At 35.3% G+C, this 25,058-nt stretch overlaps 1 protein-coding gene across 4 annotated transcripts in view; it reads left to right on the top strand.

Moving 5' to 3' along the window:
• Positions 1–25,058, top strand: part of RPRD2 (regulation of nuclear pre-mRNA domain containing 2) — a 74,802-nt gene that overhangs the window by 26,771 nt on the left and 22,973 nt on the right. For 2 of the 4 annotated variants that reach the window (XM_006216937.4, XM_072946647.1), the window contains exons 2-6: positions 6,448–6,577; positions 21,811–21,911; positions 22,774–22,851; positions 24,122–24,174; positions 24,779–24,905. In XM_006216937.4, the coding sequence (XP_006216999.1) occupies positions 6,448–6,577; positions 21,811–21,911; positions 22,774–22,851; positions 24,122–24,174; positions 24,779–24,905 (489 nt within the window). The remainder of the gene's footprint in view (positions 1–6,447; positions 6,578–21,810; positions 21,912–22,773; positions 22,852–24,121; positions 24,175–24,778; positions 24,906–25,058) is intronic. The other 2 variants (XM_072946646.1, XM_072946648.1) reach the window with 1 other exon arrangement.

Here is a 25,058-nt window from a genome sequence, read left to right as displayed (position 1 = left end):
GTAGTCCAGGTTAAAGGCAAGTGAATCCAGCAAAGAGCAATAGTAGGAAGAGAAGGAGAAAAGGGGATAAATTTGACAAATACTACTGGAGACAAAATTGACTGGAGTTGGGAATTTATCAAAAGAGGTCGAGGGTCAGGTAGGGAGGAAGAGGAGTCAAAAAAGATAGCTAAAATTTTGGCTTAACACAAGAGGAGTAACAGATGGAAGAAAAGGAAGATTATTAATAAAATATTGAACAATCAAGTTCAGGTACCTCTGAAACTTAGAAGTAGACGTGTGCATTGACTGGTAAAGGGAAGTCCGGGCATGAAATCTGAGTATGGGGGTCATGATGTGTAGGTGGTGGTAGTTAGAAGTAGATGATTATGCTGATGACATTTTCCTTTTTTATGGCTAAGCACTGTCCTAAATACTTTACATACATTGTTTTATTTAATTCTTTAACCTGTGAGGTTGCCATTTTACAAAGAAAAAGAAGATAACATGCAGAAGAGTTAAGTAATATATAAGACCCCATAACTATTAAGTGACAGAGCCAGTAACGGAACAGATTATCTGATTTCAAACCTGAAATCTAAAAACGCTATGCTATGGGTGAATCGAGAAGAGTGCTCAGGAGAGAACCCTGGGGAGCATCAACATTTAATGGAGGATGATCACAGGCAGAGCTGCCTACCTGTACGTGCCCGTCCATGTATATACATGGAGAGGAACCAGGTAGGAGGAAAACCAAGAGAATAGTTATGACAGAAGCCAAACGAGGAATTACTGTAACAGATTATTCTGGGTGCCGGAAGTCTTGTGGAAAAAAATCTCCTTTGGGTTTAATAAGTTGGAATTTATTGGTAACTTTGGTAATTGCTGTCTGAGTGGAGTGATGAGTAACATAAACAAGGTAGCATAATTTATGTAAAGCTCCTAACATAGTAGACTGCATTTTTTTAACATTTTTTATTGATTTATAATCATTTTACAATGTTCTGTCAAATTCCAGTGTTCAGCACAATTTTTCAGTCATTCATGGACATATACACACTCATTGTCACATTTTTTTCTCTGTGATTTATCATAACATTTTGTGTATATTTCCCTGTGCTATACAGTGTAATCTTGTTTATCTGTTCTACAATTTTGAAATCCCAGTCTATCCCTTCCCACCCTCTACCCCCCTGGTAACCACAAGTCTGTATTCTCTGTCCATGAGTCTTTAGATTCCACATATGAGCAATCTCATATGGTATTTTTCTTTCTCTTTCTGGCTTACTTCACTTAGAATGACATTCTCTAGGAGCATCCATGTTGCTGCAAATGGCGTTATGTTGTCGGTTTTTATGGCTGAGTAGTATTCCATTGTATAAATATACCACATCTTCTTTATCCAGTCACCTGTTGATGGACATTAGGCTGTTTCCATGTTTTGGCTATTTTAAATAGTGCTGCTATGAACATTGGCGTGCAGGTGTCATCCTGAAGTAGATTTCCTTCTGGATACAAGCCCAGGAGTGGGATTCCTGGGTCATATGGTAAGTCTATTCCTAGTCTTTTGAGGAATCTCCACACTGTTTTCCATAGTGGCTGCACCAAACTGCATTCCCACCAGCAGTGTAGGAGGGTTCCCCTTTCTCCACAGCCTCTCCAGCATTTGTCATTTTTGGATTTTTGAATGACGGCCATTCTGACTGGTGTGAGGTGATACCTCATTGTAGTTTTGATTTGCATTTCTCTGATAATTAGTGATATTGAACATTTTTTCATGTGCTTTTTGATCATTTGTATGTCTTCCTTGGAGAATTGCTTGTTTAGGTCTTCTGCCCATTTTTGGATTGGGTTGTTTATTTTTTTCTTATTGAGTCGTATGAGCTGCTTACATATTTTGGAGAACAAGCCTTTGTCGGTTTCACTTGCAAAAATTTTCTCCCATTCCATAGGTTTTCTTCTTGTTTTATTTCTGGTTTCCTTTGCTGTGCAGAAGCTTGTAAGTTTCATTAGGTCCCATTTGTTTATTCTTGCTTTTATTTCTTCTAGGAGAAAATTTTTGAAATGTATGTCAGATAATGTTTTGCCTATGTTTTCCTCTAGGAGGTTTATTGTATCTTGTCTTATGTTTAAGTCTTTAATCCATTTTGAGTTGATTTTTGTATATGGTGTAAGGGTGTGTTCTAGCTTCATTGTTTTACATGCTGCTGTCCAGTTTTCCCAACACCATTTGCTGAAGAGACTCTCTTTATTCCATTGTATATTCTTGCCTCCTTTATCGAAGATTAGTTGACCAAAGGTTTGTGGGTTCATTTCTGGGCTCTCTATTCTGTTCCATTGGTCCATATGTCTGTTTTGGTACCAATACCATGCTGTCTTGATGACTGTATCTCTATAGTATTGTCTGAAGTCTGGGAGAGTTATTCCTCCAGCCTCTTTCTTTCTCTTCAGTAATGCTTTAGCAATTCTAGGTCTTTGATGGTTCCATATAAAGTTTATTATGATTTGTTCTAGTTCTGTGAAATATGTCCAGGGTAATTGGATAGGGATTGCATTAAATCTGTAGATTGCCTTGGGCAGTGTGACCATTTTAACAATATTGATTCTTCCAATCCAAGAGCATGGAATATCTTTCCATTTTTTAAAGTCTTCTTTAATTTCCTTCATCAATGGTTTATAGTTTTCTGTGTATAATTCTTTCACCTCCTTGGTTAGATTTATTCCCAGATATTTTATTACTTTGGGTGCTATTTTAAAGGGAATTGTTTCTTTACTTTCTTTTTCTGTTGATTTATCGTTAGTGTAAAGAAATGCAACTGATTTTTGAACATTAATTTTGTAACCTGCTACCTTGCTGAATTCTTCAATCAGCCCTAGTAGCTTTTGTGTGGACCTTTTAGGGTTTTCTATATATAGTAACATGTCATCAGCATATAATGACACTTTTACCTCTTCTTTTCCAATTTGGATCCCTTTTATTTCTTTCTCTTGCCTGATTGCTGTGGCTAGGACTTCCAGGACTATGTTGAATAGGAGTGGTGATAGTGGGCATCCTTGTCTTGTCCCAGATTTTAGTGGGAAGCTTTTGAGTTTTTCACCGTTGAGAACTATGCTGGCTGTAGGTTTGTCATATATAGCTTTTATTATGTTGAGATATGTTCCCTCTATACCCACTTTGGCGAGAGTTTTTATCATAAATGGGTGTTGAATTTTATCAAATGCTTTTTCTGCATCGATTGAGATGATCATGTGGTTTTTGTCCTTTCTCTTGTTGATGTGATGTATTACATTGATTGATTTGCGTATGTTGAACCAGCCTTGTGTTCCTGGGATGAACCCCACTTGGTCATGATGTATAATCTTTTTTATGTGTTGTTGGATTCTATTTGCTAAATTTTTGGTGAGGATTTTGGCGTCTATGTTCATCAGTGATATTGGCCTATAATTCTCTTTTTTTGTAGTGTCTTTGCCTGGTTTTGGTATCAGGGTGATGGTGGCTTCATAGAATGAGTTTGGGAGTATTCCCTCCTTTTCAATCGTCTGGAAGAGCTTGAGAAGGACTGGTATGAGTTCTTCTTTGTATGTTTGGTAGAATTCCCCGGTGAAGCCGTCCGGTCCTGGACTTTTATTTGTAGGGAGGTTTTTAATTGCTATTTCTATTTCCTTTCTAGTGATCGGATTGTTCAAGTGTTCAGTTTCTTCTTGATTCAGTTTTGGTGGACAGTATGTCTCCAGAAACTTGTCCATCTCCTCTAGGTTATCCAGTTTGGTTCCATATAGTTTTTTATAATATTCTCGTACGATATTCTGTATTTCTATTTTGTTTGTTGTAATTTCTCCATTTTCCTTTCTTATTTTGCTAATTTGTGCTCTCTCTTTTTTCTTCTTTGTGAGTTTGGCCAGAGGTTTGTCGATTTTATTTACTTTTTCAAAAAACCAGCTTTTGGTTTGGTTGATTTTTTTCTATGGTCTTGTTAATCTCTATTGTATTTAATTCCTCTCTGATCTTTATTATTTCCTTCCTTCTGCTGCTTTTTGGGGCTTTTTGTTCTTCTTTTTCTAATTGATTCAGGTGGTGGGTTAACTTGTTTATTTGAGATTGTTCTTCTTTTTTGAAGAAGGCCTGTATCGCTATAAACTTCCCTCTTAGCACTGCCTTTGCTGTGTCCCATAGGTTTTGAGTGGTTGTGCTTTCATTATCATTTGTCTCAAGGAATTTTTTAATTTCAGCTTTGATTTCCTCATTGATCCATTGTTTTTTCAATAACATATTGTTTAATCTCCATGCTTTTCTTTTTTTCTCCTTTGTTTCTCTGTTGTTGATTTCCAGTTTCATGGCATTGTGGTCAGTAAAGATGCTTGAGATAATTTCTGTCTTCTTAAATTTGTTGAGGTTTCTTTTGTGTCCAAGTACATGATCGATCCTGGAAAATGTTCCATGTGCACTTGAAAAGAATGTATATTCTATTTTGGGGGGGTGTAATGCTCTGAAAATATCCACCAAATCTAGTTTTTCTATTGTAGTATTTAATTTCTCTGTTGCCTTGTTTATTTTCTGTCTGGAAGATCTGTCTAGTGATGTTAATGCAGTGTTAAAATCTCCAACTATGATTGTATTCCCATCAATATCGCCCTTTATCTCTGTTAGTAATTCTTGTATGTACTTAGGTGCTCCTATATTGGGTGCATATATATTAACGAGTGTAATGTCTTCATCTTGTATCACTCCTTTAATCATTATAAAATGTCCCTCTTTATCTTTCTTTATGGCCTTTGTTTTAAAGTCTATTTTGTCTGAAATCAGTACTGCAACACCTGCTTTTTTGGCTTTTCCTGCATATTTTTTTAAGTACAAGAAAAAAGTCAACTCCTATAATTACAGGGTTAATAGAAGCAGTGTATCTAAAATCCACAGATTTTAGATCCCCTGAAAACTCTTTCAGATCCCTAAATCTGAAGGATCTTAACTGACTCAGGTAAGTTGATCTGGATGAGTTTAAATATGGATACATTTTTTGAGAACATGTAATTCCCATCTAATGATTTTTACTTCCTCTGTGAAGTAGCATATTAAGCATATTTCCTGAATGAGAAAGAATGTGGTAAGATAGGGCGCTTGACAAGAGTGGTAAAATTTTTAAATAGGTCTTGTAACAAATGAGAGAGGATGCTGACTAAGGACATGTGGAAGATCTGTAGCACTGAGGGCTTATGAATGGAGGAACTGAGTTTGTTTTGTTTCAGTCCTGCTGGTAGTATGATTTTTCCTTCAGCAGAAATAAAGGTGCAGTAAAGGCATTCCGTTAGATTGATCCAGATTGGGATTTTGTTGAATGCACATGATAGAAAGGCTAAATTTTTGGGGGGACAAAAAGCAAATGGAAGTTTTGATATTGCTTGTTTAAATGATGGATCAGAAAGACTCTGGATTGGTAGAAAGAATTGAGTACCAGAAGAGACTGTATGTGAATTAGAGAAAACAAAGAACTGAGATCTTGGTGAAATTGAAGGACAGATATAATGGAAGTGGGAGGTTGTAGTCAGAAAGGGTGATTTTAAAATGTAGAAAAGGGGCAGGTAATAGCTCAGTGGTACAGCACATGCTTAGCATGCACAAAGTCCTGGGTTCAATCCCCAGTACCTCCATTAAAAACAAAAAAAAGATAGAAAGAAGTGGTTTTTGGAGGTTGCTGAATTTGAGTTCAGAAAGTGAGACTAAAAAATGTGATGAATCATCTATTTGGACATTAAAATTGTCCAGGATAATAATGAAATTTGGGGTGGCTTTACTCAGGGTTCCAGATAATAAATTGATTGGACCTTGTCCTAGACTTTTGAAAAAAGGTTAATTTAGGTGTGTTTATGGATCAAATTATTTATCTCCCAGAACACTCACCCAGTGATGAAAGTGGCAGCAGAGCGTCTCTTCCAGTACATGAGGAGGACTTAGGTGTCTCTGAGTGGTATCTGGATTGGTTGATGAAAAGAGTTTGTGTACAATAATAATGTACAGGAGATTAAGAATTTACTTAACTAATTTACTTGCCTAAGGTCACATTCTGATTGGATTCTAAAGCCCATGCTCTTTCCACCAACCTTGGTGTGTTTGCAAAAAATTGAACTGCTCCAGCTCATTTTTTTATCTCCCCAGATGTTTGGGAGAACAATTTTGTTTTATTTTATCTTCTCCAGAGCCAGTGAGTTTTTTAGTGCCAAACACGTACAAAATGAGTAGAAATCTGCTCAAGGAATACCTTTAAGAGAAACTTAATCTGAAGCTGTCAAGGTTTTTAGGCATTACAGTAATTTCAGGGTTCAGTAATTTGATCCATTAGTTCATTTGTTTATTCATCATCCATCCATGTAATAGCAGATACACAATTTGAATTTGCATTCGTATTTGGAATACATTGCGCTAAGCATAAATTGACTCATTCAATTTCTGTTTATTGTCTTTTGTCGTGCCAGCTGCCTATCCCCACCGTCTGAATCTCTTTTACCTTGCCAACGATGTCATACAGAACTGCAAAAGGAAAAATGCGATCATATTCCGAGAATCGTTTGCTGATGTGCTTCCCGAAGCAGCTGCTCTAGTGAAGTAAGTAAATTCTTACTGCTCTTTGGGATCTAAGCTTAGACAATTTACAATTTTAGTTTCCCTTTTTACCCTTTTTAGTGTAAGAACTGTAATAGTTGCACATGCTTGACAATCTAAGGATATTTTTTCCACATTGTTCATTGTAACTTTCTTGGTAATACATTTTTCTTTTAAAAACTCTTTCTTCCCCTTTGAAAACTTGTCTGTTATTTAGGCTCTGCCTCTTCTCTCCTAACTTGATTATATGTATTTCCTGGCCACGGCCACTGACTGTACTTCTTTCTAACTGCTGCTTCTATTTTTGTGGGTTTTTTTTACACTTTCAGTTGTTTCAGAGTCTTTCTGAAATCTTGCCCCTCCTTGAAATCTGTGTAATTAAGGAGAAATAAAACATTTATTCTTGACCTCATATTGATTCTCCATTCTTAGGAAAATTGTATCCAACATTTCCTTTTCTGGAATACTTGTGTTTGATCTTAATTTTGCCCTGTATAAAAAGTGTTTCCCTGGGCTGTGGAGTATAGCTCAGTGGTAGAGCGTGTGCTTAGCATGCTCAAGATTCTAGGTTCAATCCCCAGTGCCTCCATTAAAATAAATAAACAAACACAGTTACCTCCTCCCCCAATAGAATAGTGTTTTCCTTGTTTCATTCGTATTTGTAAGTTGTTTGGTGCAGGAAATACACACATCTGCATAATTGGAGGATAAGCAATTATATGGAAGAATCAAAATAGCTAAATAATTCTTCCAATTAAGTATTTATTAGCATAATATGCACTTGTATGAATATGTGAATATTCTCTATTATTGATCCACTTGTTAGTATTAACCAAGTTGGAACTAAATAATCGTTGTTTCTTCCCTTTTTTTTTTCCCCTTTGGAAGGGAGATAATTTGGTTTATTTTTATTTAATGGAGGTAATGGGGCTTGAACTCGGGACCTTGCGCACGCTTAGCAAGGTATTTCTGCAACAAACTGAACTCTACCACCAAGCTATACCCTCCCGCCTTGTTTCTTCCTTTGGAAGTTAATTTCAGATGTCTAGTTTGGTATTACAAAATATTAAAATGTGGTCCTCCTTGCATGTACTGAGTAATAAAGGTTTATACACATGTCAGAAGTATATAAAATATGAATAGGAATAGCACCTAACATTTATTGAACACTCGTAACTGACCACATACTATACAGAGTGCTTTGTGTGCTTCAGGTCATTTAATTCCGAGAAGAGCATTTAAAGTGGCTACTGCTATTATGCTCACATTACAGAGGAGGAACCTAATTTAGAGACCTCTCACATCTACAGGGGCCAGGAGGGTGGAGTGTTTGGCAGAATTCCTATCCAAACCTGTCTAGACCTCAAAGCTTATGTCCTCTGACACCTAACCACTAGTCTGTGTTGCTCTTTATGTAAATAAATCCAGTGTGATTTTGAGTAAGAAAAGCAGGGTATTGAATGATCTCCACTTAGAGTTTCTGCTGTAAATACCATTATAGTCTTAAAAACTTAACCTAGTGTTTCTTAGATTTCATGTCCTAGTTAGTGGATTAATATGGGATTGTCAGCTTTTATTTTACCATGTAAAGATATTTTTAGGGTATTTTGGGTACATGTATATTGAAGTATAGTTAGTTGACAATGTTGTGTTAATCTCTGGTGCACAGCACAATGCTTCAGTCATACATGAACACACTTAACATCGCTTTCATATTCTTTTGCACCATAAGTCACTACAAGATACTGAATATAGTTCCCTGTGCTATACAGTATGAACTTGTTGTTTATGTATTTGGGGTTTTTTTAAATTTTTAATGTTTCCTCCCTAACAGAGCACTGGGGATTGAACCCAGGACTTTGTGCACACCCAGCATGTGCTCTACCTCTGAGCTATACCACACACCCCCAAGATATTTTTTAAAATAACTGCTTTATATTACTATTTCACAGAAAAAAGTAGGAATGGCATAATCTCAGAATAAAGTACAGTCATTTAAATTAAAATTTTAAGCTCTGAAAATCTTTTTTAATTCAGTGAAGGATATCTTCAGAAGCCTATAGAAAATATCAGACTTAATGGTGAAATAATAAAAGCGTTCCAAGACAGAGATGCTCTCTATTATCATTACTATTCACCATTATGCTATGATCCCATTCATTTCTAAATAAATAATAAGAGGAATGAATTTAGAAGAGATAGAATTATTTACAGATAATATGATTACCTGCTCAGGGATGGGCCATCTTTTTCTATAAAAGGCCTGATAGTATTTTAGGCTTTGCAGGCCTAGGATATCTGTTGCTTCTCCTCTCAACTCTGCCATTCTAGCATAAAGGCAGCCAGAGATGGTACATAAGCAAATGGATGTGGGTGTGTTCTAATAAAACTTTACTTATAAAACAAGCATCTGGCCAGATTTGGCCTGAGGCTTATAGTTTGCCAACCCCTGGCCTACATATAATCAACTGATAAGAGTTCACTTAAATAGCCAGATTGAAGTTCAATATAGAACAACAGTGGCTTTCCTATGTATGTTAGCAGTAACCAAATAAAAATGTAATTAGAAAAAGATTCCTTTGGCAACAAAAAGTACTACTCCCTACCAAAAAAATAAAGGAAACCACCCAAAAGTAAATACATTTTTATTTATTTATTTGGCAGGGAAGGTAATTGGGTTTATTTATTTGTTTTTGGAATAAGTACTGGGGATTGAAGCCAGGATCCCAGTGTAGGCTCAACATGTGCTCTATAACTTGAGCTATACCCTTCCCCCTCCACTGCTCAAAAGTAAATACAATAAGCATGTAAGGCTTTATAAAGGAAAATTTTAAACTTGATTAAAGGATGGTAGAGAAGACCTATATAAATGAAGAGATATGTATATAATTTTGAAGGGAAAGATTTAGCATTGTTAAAAATAAGATTCTTTCATGACACCCAGATGACCAACAGACACATGAAAAGATGCTCAATATCGCTAATTTATTAGATGCAAATCAAAACTACAATGAGGTATCACCTGACACCAGTCAGAATGGTCATTATTAAAAAGTCCACAAACAATAATTGTTGGAGAGGGTGTGGAGAAAAGGGAACCCTCCTACACTATTGGTGGGAATGTAAATTAGTACAGCCACTATGGAAGTTCTTAAATAGACTGTATGATCCAGCAATTCCACTCCTGGATGTATATCCAGAGAAAACTATAATAAGACACATGCACCCTGGTGTTCACAGCAGCACTACTTACAATTGCCAAGACATGGAAACAACCTAAATGTCCATTGACAGATGACTAGAAAAGGAAGATGTGGTGTATGTGTATACACACACGCGCACGCACACACACACTAGACTATAACTCAACCGTAAAAAAGAATGAGATAATGCCATTTGCAGCAATATGGATGGACCTAGAGATTATAATATTAAGTGAAGTAAGCCAGACAGAAAAAGACAAATATCATGTAGTATCACTTATATATGGAATCAAAAAATGATACAGATTCTATTTACAAACTAAAAGCAGACTCATGGACAACAAACTATGGTTACCAAATCGGAAAGGGCAGGGGAGGGATAAATTAGGAGTTTGGGATTAACAGATACCTATTAATATGTATAAAATAGATAAACAACAAGGACCTACTATACAGCACAGGCAACTATATTCAATTTCTTGTAATAACATGATGGAAAAGAATATGAAAAGAAAAGATATATACATATTTATATGTATAATTGAATTGCTTTGCTCTACACCCGAAAGTAACATTGTAAATCAACTACACCTCAATTTTAAAAATTAAAAATTAAAAAAGATAAAATATGATGCAAATGGAAAAAAATTGGGCTAATATGTATTAAGGAATTTGAAGTATTTTCCAGGAAAAAGTATTTTAAATTGTTAATCACTGAGTAGGGATTTTTTTTTTAATTGAAGTATATAGTCAATTACTATGTGTCAGTTTCTGGTGTACAGCATAATGTCCCAGTCATGTGTACATATACACATATTGATTTTCATTAAAGGTTATTACAAGATATTGAATATAGTTCCATGTGCTATACAGAAGAAATTTGCTTTTTATCTGTTTTTATATATAGTGGTTAACATTTGCAAATCTTAAACTGCCTAATTTATCCCTTCCCACCCCCTTTCCCCTGGTAACCATAGATTTGTTTACTGAGTAGCTTTTTGACTACCATCATAAAGATGTAGTTTCTTCCCTGCAACCTAAATAAATACACAGAACAGTGGAAAATCCTTTTCTTATCCCAGCCTTCCATTATCACTACCCAGTGCTGCAGGAGAGTGATAGTGATGCAAAGTTAGTAACTAATCTAATGTAAAGTGATAATTTCCTATGACATATTCTACATTTACTTTAAAACATTTGCCTCCAAATCCAGTTTTTTGCCCTAAAACATATGCTAGGATCCCTCATCTGTAACCATCTTTTCCCAATGATACGTGACAATGTTAAGCAAAGGTATACCTTTAAAAAAAAAAAATTGTGTGTATGTGTGTGTATACACACACACGATTCTTTCCCAATATATAATCTATAAATTTGTTATAATCCTAGTCAAAATCTCAGTGTGGGGAAGAGGGTATAGCTGAAGTGGTAGAGTGCATGCTAAGCATGCACAAGGTCCTGGATTCAATCCCTGGTAGATAGATAGATAGATAGATAGATAGATAGATAGATAGATAGATAGATAAAAATGAAATACACCCCCCCAAAAGAATTCAATAGGTTTTAATGTGGAGGGATAAATATCCAAGATAATTATTTGAAAGTACTTTAAGAGTTCCCCTGTCAGTTATCAATATATATTTTAAAACAATGATAGAATCAGGAGTAGAAGACTATATCAATGAAACAAAATATATCCTTGCTTGTAAAGAAATTAATTACAAAGTGTATAATAAATGAAAAGATACTAAGATAAGAGCTTTTAGTATTGCATAAACAGCCCCATCCTAAACATCTGCTCTACCTGCTTTTAAATTTCTATTCACAGTTGTACTTTAGACTCAGTTCTGTGAATTCTTTTCTCTTAATTTAAGGCTATCATTTTAATCCCTTTAATTCAGGAGGCACAAGTGTTCCCTCAGTTCCAGGCAGATAACATAGGTGTGAAAGGGGTTGAATATAAGGAAAAACCCATCTAAAAGGGGCAGCAGCTACTCAGCCCTAGTCTATGGCTGTAAAGAAATGTGAATTCAGTGTTACACTGCTGTTAACATACATGCTTTCTTCTTCCCAAGACTTCCTTACTTTTTAAACTAGGTCAAAATCTGAATTATTTTATGAAGTCTCTCAACTTTTAAATGTGTGAAGCTAAATCACATTCTAAAAAATTTGCTGCCAGCCACATAAAACACATCTGTTGACTAAATCTGACCCATGGGCAACCTATTAGAGACCTCTGCATTAAGGCACTCATTTTATTCCTTTAGTTCCTTTAAGTAGTAACTTGATTTTACTTGATTTAAAGTTGGTACGGAGTGGACTTCCTGACTGACGTATGTGAAGAGAGATGACCAGAGAGGGAGACTAGTGCTTTCAGATGAATTGGGAAACTTTTTCTTTGCAAATAATTATCCACGTATTACAGTTCCTTTTTTATTAAATTTCCGTTTATCCTTCCCTCACTGGTTTGAAATTCCATAGGCTGAGAACCTGGAGATTTTGTTTTTAGACGTACTAGTTAATTATTGTAATGAAAATATATATGGGAGAGAGGGGGGCATAAATGATGGTAAATCATCTTGGTGATATTTATTTGCCATTTGTGTCCTAGAGAGCCTAGCTAAGGGACAAAAAGGCCAGTTCATCTGAATGATATACACATGGAATAGCTGAAACTTCAGTTCGAAGCACAGGGGAAAGTGTTTTTATGAATGTCAGAGTTGAGTTACCACTTAGAAAAGTATGGACTGCTCTGCCACCAGCAATGACTTCAGTAAGTGGGGGGGGGGGCACACCTGTATGTGTGCATATACATACACACCTATACATACATACATGGATTGCAGAAGAATCCCTATAAGAACTGAAGGTTTGCTTATATTATGTGAGGATTGTGTGAGGGTAGGTGTAACTTTGATGTGCATAGAACTTTTCTAAGGCCAGTCACTATCCCAGGCTTTCATAAAACACAGCCTGTATGTATGTATGTATGTATTTGCTGTATAGTTCATTTACAATGTTGTGTTAATTTCTGATGTACAACATAGTGATTTATTTATACATACATACATATATGTATATATATTCCTTTTCATTTTTTTCCATTATAGGCCATTGTAAGATAGTGAATATAGTTCCCTGTGCTATACAACAAGTAGGACCTTGTTGTATATCTATTTTATACATAGTTAGTATCTGCAAATCATAAACTCCCAATTTATCCCTCCCAACCCTCTTTCCCCCTGGTAAGCAGAAGTTTGTTTTCTATGTCTGCACGTCTGTCTCTTTTTTGTAAATAATTTCATTTGTGTCCTTTTCCCTTCTTTTTTTTTTAGATTCCACATACAAGTGATATAATTTGGTATTTTTATTTCTCTTTCTGGCTTACTTCACTTTGGATGACCATCTCTAGGTCCATCCATGTTGCTGCATGGCATTATTTTATTTTTTTATTGCTGAATAATATTCCATTGCATATGTGTGTATGTATGCACGCACACACACACACACATCCACAACTTCTTTATCCAGTCATCTGTCGATGGACATTTAGGTTGCTTCCATGTCTTGGCTATTGTAAATAGTGCTGCTGTGAACATTGGGGTGCGTGTATCTTTTCAAATAGAGTTCCCTCTGGATATATGCCCGGGGTGGGGTTGCTGGATCATAGGGTAAGTCTGTTTTCAACTTTTTAAGGAATTTCCATTACTGTTTTCCATAATGGCTGCATGAAACTACATTCCCAGAACAGTGTAGTGGGAGTTCCCTTTTCTCTACATCTTGCCCAGCATTTATCGATTGTGAACTTTTTAACAGTGGCCATTCTGACTGGTGTGAAGTGATACCTCAGTGTAGTCTTGATTTGCATTTCTCTGATAATTAGTGCTATTGAGCATTTTTTCATGTGCTTATTGGCCATTTTTATGTCTTGGAGAAATATTTGTTTAGGTCTTCTGCCCATTTTTGGTTTGGGTTGTTTGTTGTTTTCTTATTGAGCTGTATGAGCTGTTTGTATATTTTGGAAACTAAGCCCGTGCCAGTTGCATCGTTTGCAGATATTTCCTCCCATTCTGTAGGTTGTCATTTCATTTCATTTCCAGTTTCCTGTGCTGTGCGAAAGCTTAATTAGATCTCATTTATTTTTGCTTTTATTTCTGTTGCCGTGATAGACTGCCCTTGGAGAACATTACTATGATTTTTATCAGAGAATGTTTTGCCTGTGTTCTCTTCTAGGAGGTTTATGGTGTTTTCTCCTATATCTAAGTCTTGAAGTCATTTTGAGTTTATTTTTGTGCATGGTGTGCGGTTTTAATTGCACTGAAGAATGAATTTGTGCTAGTTGTTATCATCAAAGCTTAATGTGGTTTCTTTTAACTCAGGTTGTAAAGAGAATTATAAGTATGACCTTTGTTGGAAAAAGATGTCATGACAGATTTCGGGGGAGTGCTAAGCTTGGTATGCTGAAGTAAATCCAACAGGGAGGGTTTCTGATCACCTTACACCTAGTTGCTGGGTAGTGAAGAAAGTCTTGAAACCATCTGGGAGTTTGGATTGGCAGTGTTCTCACTTTCTGACTAAACTGTCAGACCAGCCTTTCTTCAGTCTTTACAGACTTTGTCTGTCAGAGAGCATTCACTGCTGAACTAACTGGAAGAGCTGTGCTAAAACGCTGCCGGGCTGCCTCTGTGCTGATCCACTTGGAAACAGAACACCCAAGGCATCCCTACTGCCTCTTTGAGCCTCTCAGTGTCCCTCTAGGGCCCTCTCTTGGCAGCGTCTGACACTGAGCCAAGGGGAAATAGAGTTTGCAGAGTCTGCATCCAGTATCACAAGGAGGAGTGTGTTTAGAGCTGAGAGGCAGTAGATTAATAACTGGCACATGCACCTACCAGATAAGTTATACATCTTGAAGTCCATCAACACCAACATTAGCAAGTCGTTGCACAGTGGAAGCTCTCATGTACTGTTGGTTTGAAGGTTGATTGGTATAAAACAACCTCATTTTTAAGTTTGTTGTGTACACCCCATGATCTTGTTATTCCACCCCTAGGCCTTTACCCCTGAGAAACTTTTACATATATGCAGCAAGGTCAATGGGAGGGGATTTTTATAACATCACTGTCTGTGGTAATAAAAATTTGGAAACATTTTTCTACAGTAAAACACTGCTAGCTCCCCAGAGGACCTGAGTGGGCCCCTTCAAGATCACAATCCCTTCCACCTACCTGAGGTAGCAGACTTGTGATAATTGTCAAGAATTATTATTTGGCTATAGTAATTAAAAGAGTGTTGTTAGAAAGAACATAAAAATTAGAACAGAATTAAGTACCAAAAGAAGCCATAACACTAATTCTGGAAATGTAGTTTTCCCTAATATAATTTACTATATATTCAGAATATAAGCTGAACCAGCAATAATGGGCATATTAGAATGGCAGAGCTGACATTAATTTATATGCCTGTATCAGTAGTACAACGTGATCTGGGCTCTGTAGAGTGGATAAAGGGATCTTAAAGTTGTAAGTCCCCCTGGCTTCCAGTATAGGTTTTCTCTCAAGTAGCACATTTCCTGCACAGACCACCAGGAATCCCAGAGGCCAAACATGTGCTCATTAAATACATTGGGAAATGAACCACCCCAAGAGAATCAGCAGTTTTAGATTCCCCCATAGTGAGCTTCAGATACTAGAATTATCATCACAATAGCCAAGAAATGAAAACAATCTTAAATGTCTGTCTACAGATGAATGGATAAAAAAGATGTGTCATGTATATTCAATGGAATATTATTCAGCCATGAGAGAGAAGGAAATCTTGCCATTTACAAGAACATGGATATACCTTGAGGGCATTACAGTAAGAAAAATAAGTCAAAGAGAGAAAGACAAATACTGTATAGTATCACTTACACGTGGAATCTATAAAAGCTGAACTCATAGAAACAGAGTAGAGTGGTTGTAAGGGGCTTGGGGTGAGGGAAATGGAGATATGTTAGTGAATGGTACATTCCTCCAGTTATAAAACGAATAAATACTGGAGACCTAATGCAATAAAAAAAAAGAATTATCAGACAGAGTATATAAAACAATTATAAAATGTTAAAGATTAAATAGAACAAAATGAGGAATAGATAAGATATTTAGACAGGTTTGAAAAAGAACCAATAGGATTTCTAGAAAGGAAAAAGAGACTAAGCTAGGAAAATAGTTCTTAAGAAATTAGAATTCAGCAATAGAGAAGAGGTAGAAAAATGAAGATTAGAATGAGAGGCCTAATTTACATCAAATTAGAATCCAGGAGGAGAGAACTTTTGAATTCTTTTGGAGAGGTAATAGCTGAGAACGCTCTGAAAGTGATGAAAACTTGAATCTCTAAATATAGGAAGTATAACATACTAAGCAGGATAAATAAAAAGAAATTTACATTAGTTTGTTTTATAATTCCATTTCATTACATTACAATGAAATTAAAAAACAAAAAGATTTTAAGAGCAATCAGAGTTCATACCTACTAAGATAAAAAATAATTTAAAAACAAAACAAAACCAAAAAATAACAAATTTTAGGATGGGGAAATTTTCTACATTTCTGTTAGGAGTGTAAAATAGTGCAGCTTCTATGGAAAACAGTTTGATGGTTCTTAAAAAGTTAAACGTAGAATTACTGTATGATCCAACAGTTCTACTCCTGGGCATATACAAAAAAAGAAATAAAAGCGTAAACTTGAATGGATATCTGTACACCCATGTTCATAGCAGTGCTATTTACAATAGCCAAAACAAAGAACCAGTTCAATTTTCAGATGAACAGATAAACAAAATGTGGTTTATACATAAAATGGAATATCATTCAGCCTTAAAAAGAAAAGAATTCTGACACGTGCTACAACATAAATGAACCTTGGAGACATTATGCTAAGTGAAATAAACCAGTCACAAAAGGGTAGCTATTGTATGATTCCACTTACATGAAGTAACTGCAGTAATCAGTTACACAGAGACAGAAGGTAGAATTGTGGTTGTAAGGGGTTTGGGGGATGTTGTTTCATGGATATAGAGTTTCAGTTTCGTAGGATGAAGAGTTCTGGAGATTGACTTCACAACAGTGTGAATGTACATAACATTACTGCACTGTACACTTAAAAATGGTTAAGATGGTAAATTGTATGTATATTTCACCACAATTTTTTAAAAAGGAATGAAGTTCTGATACATGCTACACGTGGATGAATCTTGAAAAAATTATTCTGAAATAAGGCAGACACAAAAGGACAAATACTGTATCATTCAACTTAAATAAAATGTCTAGAATAGGCAAATCCATAGAGACAGAAAGTAGATTAGAGATTATCAGGAGCTGGGGAAAAGAAGTAATAGGGAGTTAATTGTTTAATGGGCACAGAGTTTCTGTTTAGGGTAATGAAAATTTTTGGAAATAGATAGGGGTGGTGGTTGTACAACTTTGTGAATATTACTAATGACACTGAGTTGCACATTTTAAAAATGGTTAAAATGGCAAATTTTATGTTAGTATTTTACCACAGTAAAAAAAGAAAAAAAAAGGTAAAGACAAAGCAGCCAAAGAGAAAAGACAGAAAGATCACATACACAAGGACTGCAGTTAGACTGACAATAGACTTCTCTGCCGTTAACAGTGAAAGCCAGAAGGCAGTTATGAAAAATATTTTTGTAACATTGATAGAAAATAGATGTCGGGGGTGGGAAGGGATAAATTGGGAGTTCAAGATTTGCAGATACTAACTACTAAATATAAAGTAGATAAACAATAAGTTTATACTGTATAGCACAGGGAACTATGTTCAGTATCTTGAAGTAACCTATAATGAAAAAGAACATGAAAATGAATATATGTATATGTATGACTGAACTATTATGCTGTACACCAGAAATTGACACAACATTGTAAACTGACTGTATTTCAATTAAAAAAAAGAAAAAGAAAATAGCTGTCAACGTGGATTTGCTACAAAGCAAAACTACTTTCAAAAGCCAGACAAACTATATAAAGATATCTCCAGAGAAACAAAAACAGGGAATAATTTACCATCAACAAACTCCTAAATCATTTTTACTCTGGAAAGTTAGCAGTAAGAGGGATGATGAGTTATACTAGCAATAAAATGTATGAAACATCTAAGAATAGCCTTAACAGGAAATATGTGAAGCCTTGATGAATAAATTTTATTTGGGAATTTTAGATATAAACACATAAATATTAATGTTTTGCTGCAGTAATGAATAATGTATTAATACCTCATAGTTGTTAATTAGGTTTTTTTTTCAAATTAATATATCCTAATATAATTCAAATTAAAAATGCCAAAATCTCCCCTCTTTTGGAACTTAACATTACTCTAAAATTACTCTAGGAAAATAAGGAAGTGAGAATATAAGAATTGTTCTGAAATACAATTGTAATGAGGGAAGGTAAGCTACAGTTTTGAAGATAATGCAGTATAATGTAAAAATGGATCAGTGGAACAGAATTTGCAGCCTAGAAAAATATTAATAATTAAATACATGGTAGAGGAAGCACAGTAAATCAGTGAGGAAAACAAATTGTTGTTTTAAAAATATTTTTAGATTGGTGTTTTTTTACCTGTTTTTGTTTTAGGGGGGCTAATTACGTTTATTTATTTATTTTTAATGGAAGTGCTGGGGATTGAACCCAGGACCTGGTGCATGCTAAAGCATGCACTAGACCACTGAGCTATACCCTCCCCCTAGGAAAACAAATTATGATATTGAAACAATAGGAGATTATTTAGATTATACCTTCACTTATGTTTTATACCCCAGTAGATTTTAAGTGAGTCATAGAACTGAACATTTTAAAAAATGTTAATCGTTAAAAGAGAGATAAAAGAAAATGAGTTATAATACTTTAAATTTCTGGTAGGAAGACTTTCTACACTTAAAAAGTGGCAGTAGACAAACATTCAAAAAAAAATACCTGTCCATTTCAGACTATTTCAAAAAACTGAGGAGGAGGAAATGCTCCCTAACTCGTTTTATGAAGCCAGCATCACCCTGATACTAAAACCAGATGAAAGACAACACAAAAAAAGAAAATTGAAAATTACAGGCCAATATCTCTGGTGAACATAGATGCGAAAGTTCTCAATAAAATATTACTAAACCAAATCATAAAAGGATCATACACCATGATCCAATGAGATTTATTCCAGAGATGTAAGGATTGTTCAACATCTTCAAATCAGTCAACATGATACATCATATTAACAAAAAGAAGGATTAAAAACTATGTGATCGGGGGAGGCTATACCTCCATGGTGGAGTGCATGTCTGACATGCATGAGGTCCTGGGTTCAACCCCCAGGAACTCCACTAAAAATAAATAAATAAAAACCTAATCCCTCTACCGCAAAAAAACCCCATATGGTTATCTCAATAGATGCAAAAAAAAAAAAGGTATTTGACAAGATTCAATACCCAGTTATGATAAAGAAAAACTCTCAATAAAATGGGTACAGAAGGAACATACCTCAACATAATAATAAAGGCAATATGTGACAAACTCATGACTAACATCATACTCAATGGTGAAAAATTTAAAGCTATTCTTCTAAGATTTGGAACAAGACAGTGATGAGCCACTCTTGCCACTCTTGTTCAGTGTAGTATTGGAAGCCCTAGCCAGAGCAATTAGGCAGGAAAAAGAAATAAAAGGCATTAGAAAGGAAGAAGTAAAACTGTCCCATTTGCAGATGACATGATTTTAGGTATAGAAAACCCCAATGACTCCACCAAAAACTGTTAGAAACAATAAGTACTGTAAATTTTAAGGATACAAAATCAATATACAAAATTGGTTGCATTTCTATATGCTAACAATGAGCTAGCAGAATGAGAAATTAAGAAAACAATTCCATTTACAATTGCAACAAAAAGAATGAAATACATCAGAATAAATTTAACCAAGGAGGTGAAACATCTGCACACTGAAAACTGTGACATTGTTGAAAGGAACTGAAGAAGACACAAATAAATGGAGATTGTCCATGCTCATGGATTGAAAAAATTCACATTGTCAAAATGTCCATATTGGATACAGCAGTCTACAGATTCAGTGCAGTCTCTATCTAAATCTGAAGGGCATTTTCCATAGAAATAGAATAAAAATGCTGAAATTTATATGGAACCACAAAAGACACTGAATATCCAGCGTAATCCTGAGAAAAAAGAACAAAACTGTAGGTATCACACTCCCTGATTTCAAATGATATTACAAAGCCATAGTAATCAAAACAGCATGGTATTGGTAGAGAAACAGACATAAATCAATGGTCAAGACTCAGAAGCCCAGAAATAAACCCACACATTTATGGACAGCTAATTTACAATAAAAGAGCAAAGAACATACAATGGAGAAGGGATAGTCTCTTCAATAAATGGAAAAACTAAACAGCCACATAACGAAAAAAAAAATGAAACTAGACCACTGTCACATACCATACACAAAATTAACTCAAAATGGATTAAAGACTTGATATAAGACTTAAAACCGTAAGACTCCTAGAAGAAAACACAGGCAGTACATTTGTTGTCATCCATCCTAGTGTCTTTCTGGCTATGTCTCCTCAGGCAAGGGAAACAGAAGGAAAAATAAACAAATGGGACCATACCAAACTAAAAAGCTTATGTACAGCAAAGGAAACCATCAATAAAACAAAAGGACAGTGGGTAGGGGGAAGGTGTAGCTCAAGTGGTAAAGTGCATGCTTAGCATGCGTAAGGTCCTGGGTTCAATCTCCAGTACTTCCTCTAATAATAAATAAATAAACAAACAAACAAACATAATTACCTCCCCCCACCAAAAAAAAAAAAAGAAAAGATAGCCTAACAAGTGGGGGAAGATATTTGCAAGCCATATATCTAATAAGGGGTTAGTTAATATGCAAAATATATAACTAACTCATATAACTCAACAACAAAAAAACCCAACAACCTGATTTTAAAAAATGGGCAGAGGAGCTAAATAGACATGTTTCCAGAGAAGACATGCAGATGGCCAACAGGTGCATGAGAAGATGTTGAACATCACTAATTATTAGGGAAATGCAAATCAAAAGCACAGTGAAGTATCATCTTACACCTGTTAGAATGGCTGTTATCAAAAAGGCAAGTAATAAGTGTTGGAGAGGATGTGGAAAAAGGGGAACCCTCATACACTGCTGGTGGGAACGTAAATTGGTGCAGCCACAATGGAAAACAGTATAGAGGTTCCTCAAAAACCTAAGAATAGAACTGCCATATAATCCAGCTGTCCCACCTCTGACTATTTATCCAAAGAATATGAAAACACTGGTTCAGAAAGATAAATGTACCCGTATGTTTATCAACAATATTATTTACAACAGCCAAGATATGGAAACAACCTAAATGCCTATCAAAGAATAAGGAAGATACAGTATATGAATATAATAGAATACTTACTCAGCCATTAAAAAAGATAAAATCTTGCCGTTTGCAACAACATGGATGGACCTTGAGGGCATTACCTAAGTGAAGTAGTCAGACAAAGACAAATACTGTATGATTTACTCATATGGGGAATAAGTTTTAAAAATTAAAAACAAAAATAAATGAACAAACCAAACACACACATAGATACAGAGACCAGAATAGTGGTTACCAGAGTGGGAGGGGGTTTCAGGGAGGGTGAAATGGGTAAAGGGAGTGAATTATATAGAGACGGATGGGAACTTAAACTTTTGGTCATGAACGTGCTGTAGTGTATACAGAAGTAGAAATGTAATGTTGTACTCATGAAACTTACATAATGTTATATGTCATCTATAGCCTCATCTATGTCATTGGTAAAAAGTACTGAATACGAGTTTTTAAGATTTTAGTCCTAGACACTAGAAAAAAATGTTTTAAAATTAATATCGGAAGACATTTGGAAATAATTTTGCTGGCAACTTTATTTTCCGATTTCTAGTTTTCTCGTTGGAGATGTAAGTTAACTGTAGCCTCACTTTTTCTTCTCAGGGATCCATCTGTTTCTAAGTCTATAGAACGAATCTTTAAAATCTGGGAAGATAGAAATGTATACCCAGAAGAAATGATTATGGCATTAAGAGAAGCTTTGAGTAAGTGTCTTTTCTCTCCTGAAAGAAAAATTGAGTCATTTTCCAGTCTTTAAAATTATGTGTATTTTATAGAGCTAGTTCTTTTGCTTAATAATGAAAAATAAAGTTTTGGATTTGGCCCTATTTGTTTAAAATTAAATACTTAATAAAAGTCTGAATTAAAAGTTAGGTAGAATTGGTTTGGGGAGGGTTGAAATTTATTTTTACTGACTAAAGAAAGTCAAACGTATTAAGTGATGACGGCCATCTAAGTATGTTCCTGCATTTGCTTTACCTTAATTGAGCACTTTAAACTGTTCATCTTTTGTGTTCCATGATTATTTCCCTATCCTCTTTTGGAGAATTTTTGGACAGGGTTTCAGGTTTCACTAAGCTATTTGATATTAAGCATATATTAGCATTCTTCAGTCTCTGTTTTGGTTTAGATTTGCAGTAAGCTGTGTACCTGGTTTTTTTTTTTTTTAAGTTACTTAGTTCCTATCTATACGATGCATGTAATTAAGTCATTGAATAGAAGCTGGTGGTATCTGATACCATGACCATAATTGGACTAGAAATTTGCTTTAAAAATAGCATCATCTAAGAAGCTGTTAAATTCTTCCTTTGAATGTTTTACTTGGTATTTTTCAGCTTCCTGCCCTATTCTCAAAATTAGTAATTTCACTGATGTAGAAATGTTTACTTGACAGCTTCTTAGATCTGCTGGGTGTCTTTATCTTTTTAAAAAAATGAAAGAAAAGGAAAGAAAGAAACGACACACGGTCTCGGATTGCCTTTTTTCATGCTACAACTTTGACACTGAAGTGGACAGACAGAACAGCTTCCCATAACGCCAGATTGCAAAAACTGAAATGTTTTCCAGGTACCACTTTCAAAACTCAGAAGCAGCTGAAAGAAAATCTGAACAAACAACCGAATAAGCAGTGGAAGAAATCACAAAGTAAGGAACAAAATCTCAACTAATATAAAATTACCTCCTCTTTTTGGAGCAGAAGAAAATGTAGACCATTTGACATCGTACCTGGCATAAACCATGGGCAAGCCTGTGTTTTCCAGGCCTGGGAGGCTCCCAGTGACTTAACAAACCATCATGGAGTTACTTCTTAAAAAATAAAAATGAAACTACTTTTAAACAAAGGAAATGCAAAAAAGGGGTTAAATCAGTGAAGATTCAAGAGTAGTTGGGGGATTGAAAGAAGAAAAAAATACTTGGTAGTTCCCAGGCTAACTCTCAGGTTCAAAGATGTGTGAAGTTAGAGGCAGCTGGCATTAAACAACAGAGCTGAAGAGGAGACTAGGCATTCAGAAGCATTTCTGTGGGAGCCATGAATTCCTTCAGATTTGGGGATACATTCTACCAGATTAGACATGGGCCTCAAATCCTGGCCAGAAGCTCATTCTCTAACAGGAGCTCCTGCTATCTTTATCACGTTTACCCAGCATGAGATCAAGGGAGTGGAATACTGCATGTGATAGGCTGCTGTGGGCCAAACTGAGGAATATTGAGAAAGACTTGAAAGTGTGGAGGGAACAAGGTGAAAGACAGTGAGAACTGGGAGGTGAAAAAACACTTGGGATGGTTTTGTTCCAGCAAGCATGTGATATTCATCATGATTAAGAGAGTCCTCTCACATCCTATTGGTCATAAGTTGCATGCCTAGGAACACGAGTCATCATTTCAGCCAAAGTTCAACCAGAGTGATACTGTACTTAGAACTTTCCCTGCCTATTTTTGCTGTGAATTGAGTCAGCAGAAAAAAAATCCAGAGCTAAATAATAGAGTTGATGTTTGTAAGTGATTTTCTTCCGTCAGTGCTCAGGATTAACTGGATGTCCTGCTCCTGAACACTCGTAAGCTGAGGTCCTCTTATACTCAGTCAGACTAGGTAGAAATGTACTTAATGTTATCTCAGTTATCTCCAAATCAATAATTCTAGGACTCCAGTTTTTAAGAGTATGTTGGAGGTAAGTAGGTTAGACCTATCTAAATAGTATATTTTTATATTGACCATGCTTGGCAGTGTTAATTTCATATTCCACTATTTATTCCAATAATTATGATTTATTCTTTTTTTCACTGTGATATAATTGTGCATGTTTGACATATATTTAAAGAGTACACCCTTAACTATAAAGCTGGAAATTTTCCTGAATATTAGTCAACATTTTGCATCTATATTCTTAAATGACCTTTTGTTTAATTCCAACAGCATCCACGAATCCAAAAGCTGCTCTCAAGTCTAAGATAGTTGCTGAATTTCGAGTAAGTTACAGAGTGTGTTTAACATGCCAAAGTATTATTCACTCCTATTGTGTTACAGTTTTCAGTATGGTCCAGTAAGTTTTATTTTTATTCAGTTGCATATTAGTTATATTTTCAGCATGTTTGAATGAATCCAGATTGGAATCAGATTACTTAAGCATTTTATCTGTTCCCCTAATGGAAGAAATAGCCTTCTTCTAAAATATCTATTATCGCCTAAGTTCTATATTGAACCCCCATAACAAGGGATGCATCTTCCTGTGAAGCTCTACTAAATTAAAATTTGCTGTTAGCATAATAAGATTGTTATCAATTAAAATTTGAAGAAGGTGTAAGTGGGCTTTTGTCGGTTTCAGTCTTAACCCTGTATCCATAAATAAGCTTTGAATAACTAAGGAAAAGTTACATACTTTTAAAGTATATAACTGAAAATATGGTTTTGGCATGAGAATTGGTATCGATATCCCTCATTATGAGGAAATATGAAGGGGTTTTTCCCTTTTGTGGTTTTGTTAGTTTTTTTTTAGTCATATTTTACTTTAACGGGGAAAGATGGAATAAGTGAATGATCTCGTAAATGAAATATGACCCTGTCTGTGTCCAGTCTCAGGCCCTCATTGAGGAGCTGTTGCTGTACAAGCGCTCAGAAGATCAGATAGAATTGAAAGAAAAACAGCTGTCGACTATGAGGGTGGACGTGTGCAGCACAGAAACGCTCAAATGCTTAAAAGGTAATACATCCTTTTGAACAGAATAACTCAGATTTTCTTTCCAGATATATCATTTTCATGTGATTAGACCGACTTCTTCTGTAAAGTCAAGTCCTAATGTTGTAGAGAGAAGCTGTGGCACTGTTTCCCAGGTAGTGATTTCATGCATGTCAA

This window comes from Vicugna pacos, chromosome 21 (assembly GCF_048564905.1).
Source record: "Vicugna pacos chromosome 21, VicPac4, whole genome shotgun sequence".
NCBI classification, from domain to species: domain Eukaryota; kingdom Metazoa; phylum Chordata; class Mammalia; order Artiodactyla; family Camelidae; genus Vicugna; species Vicugna pacos.
The sequence above is the reverse complement of the archived record's forward strand: the minus strand, read 5'-3'. Positions and strand labels throughout refer to the sequence as shown.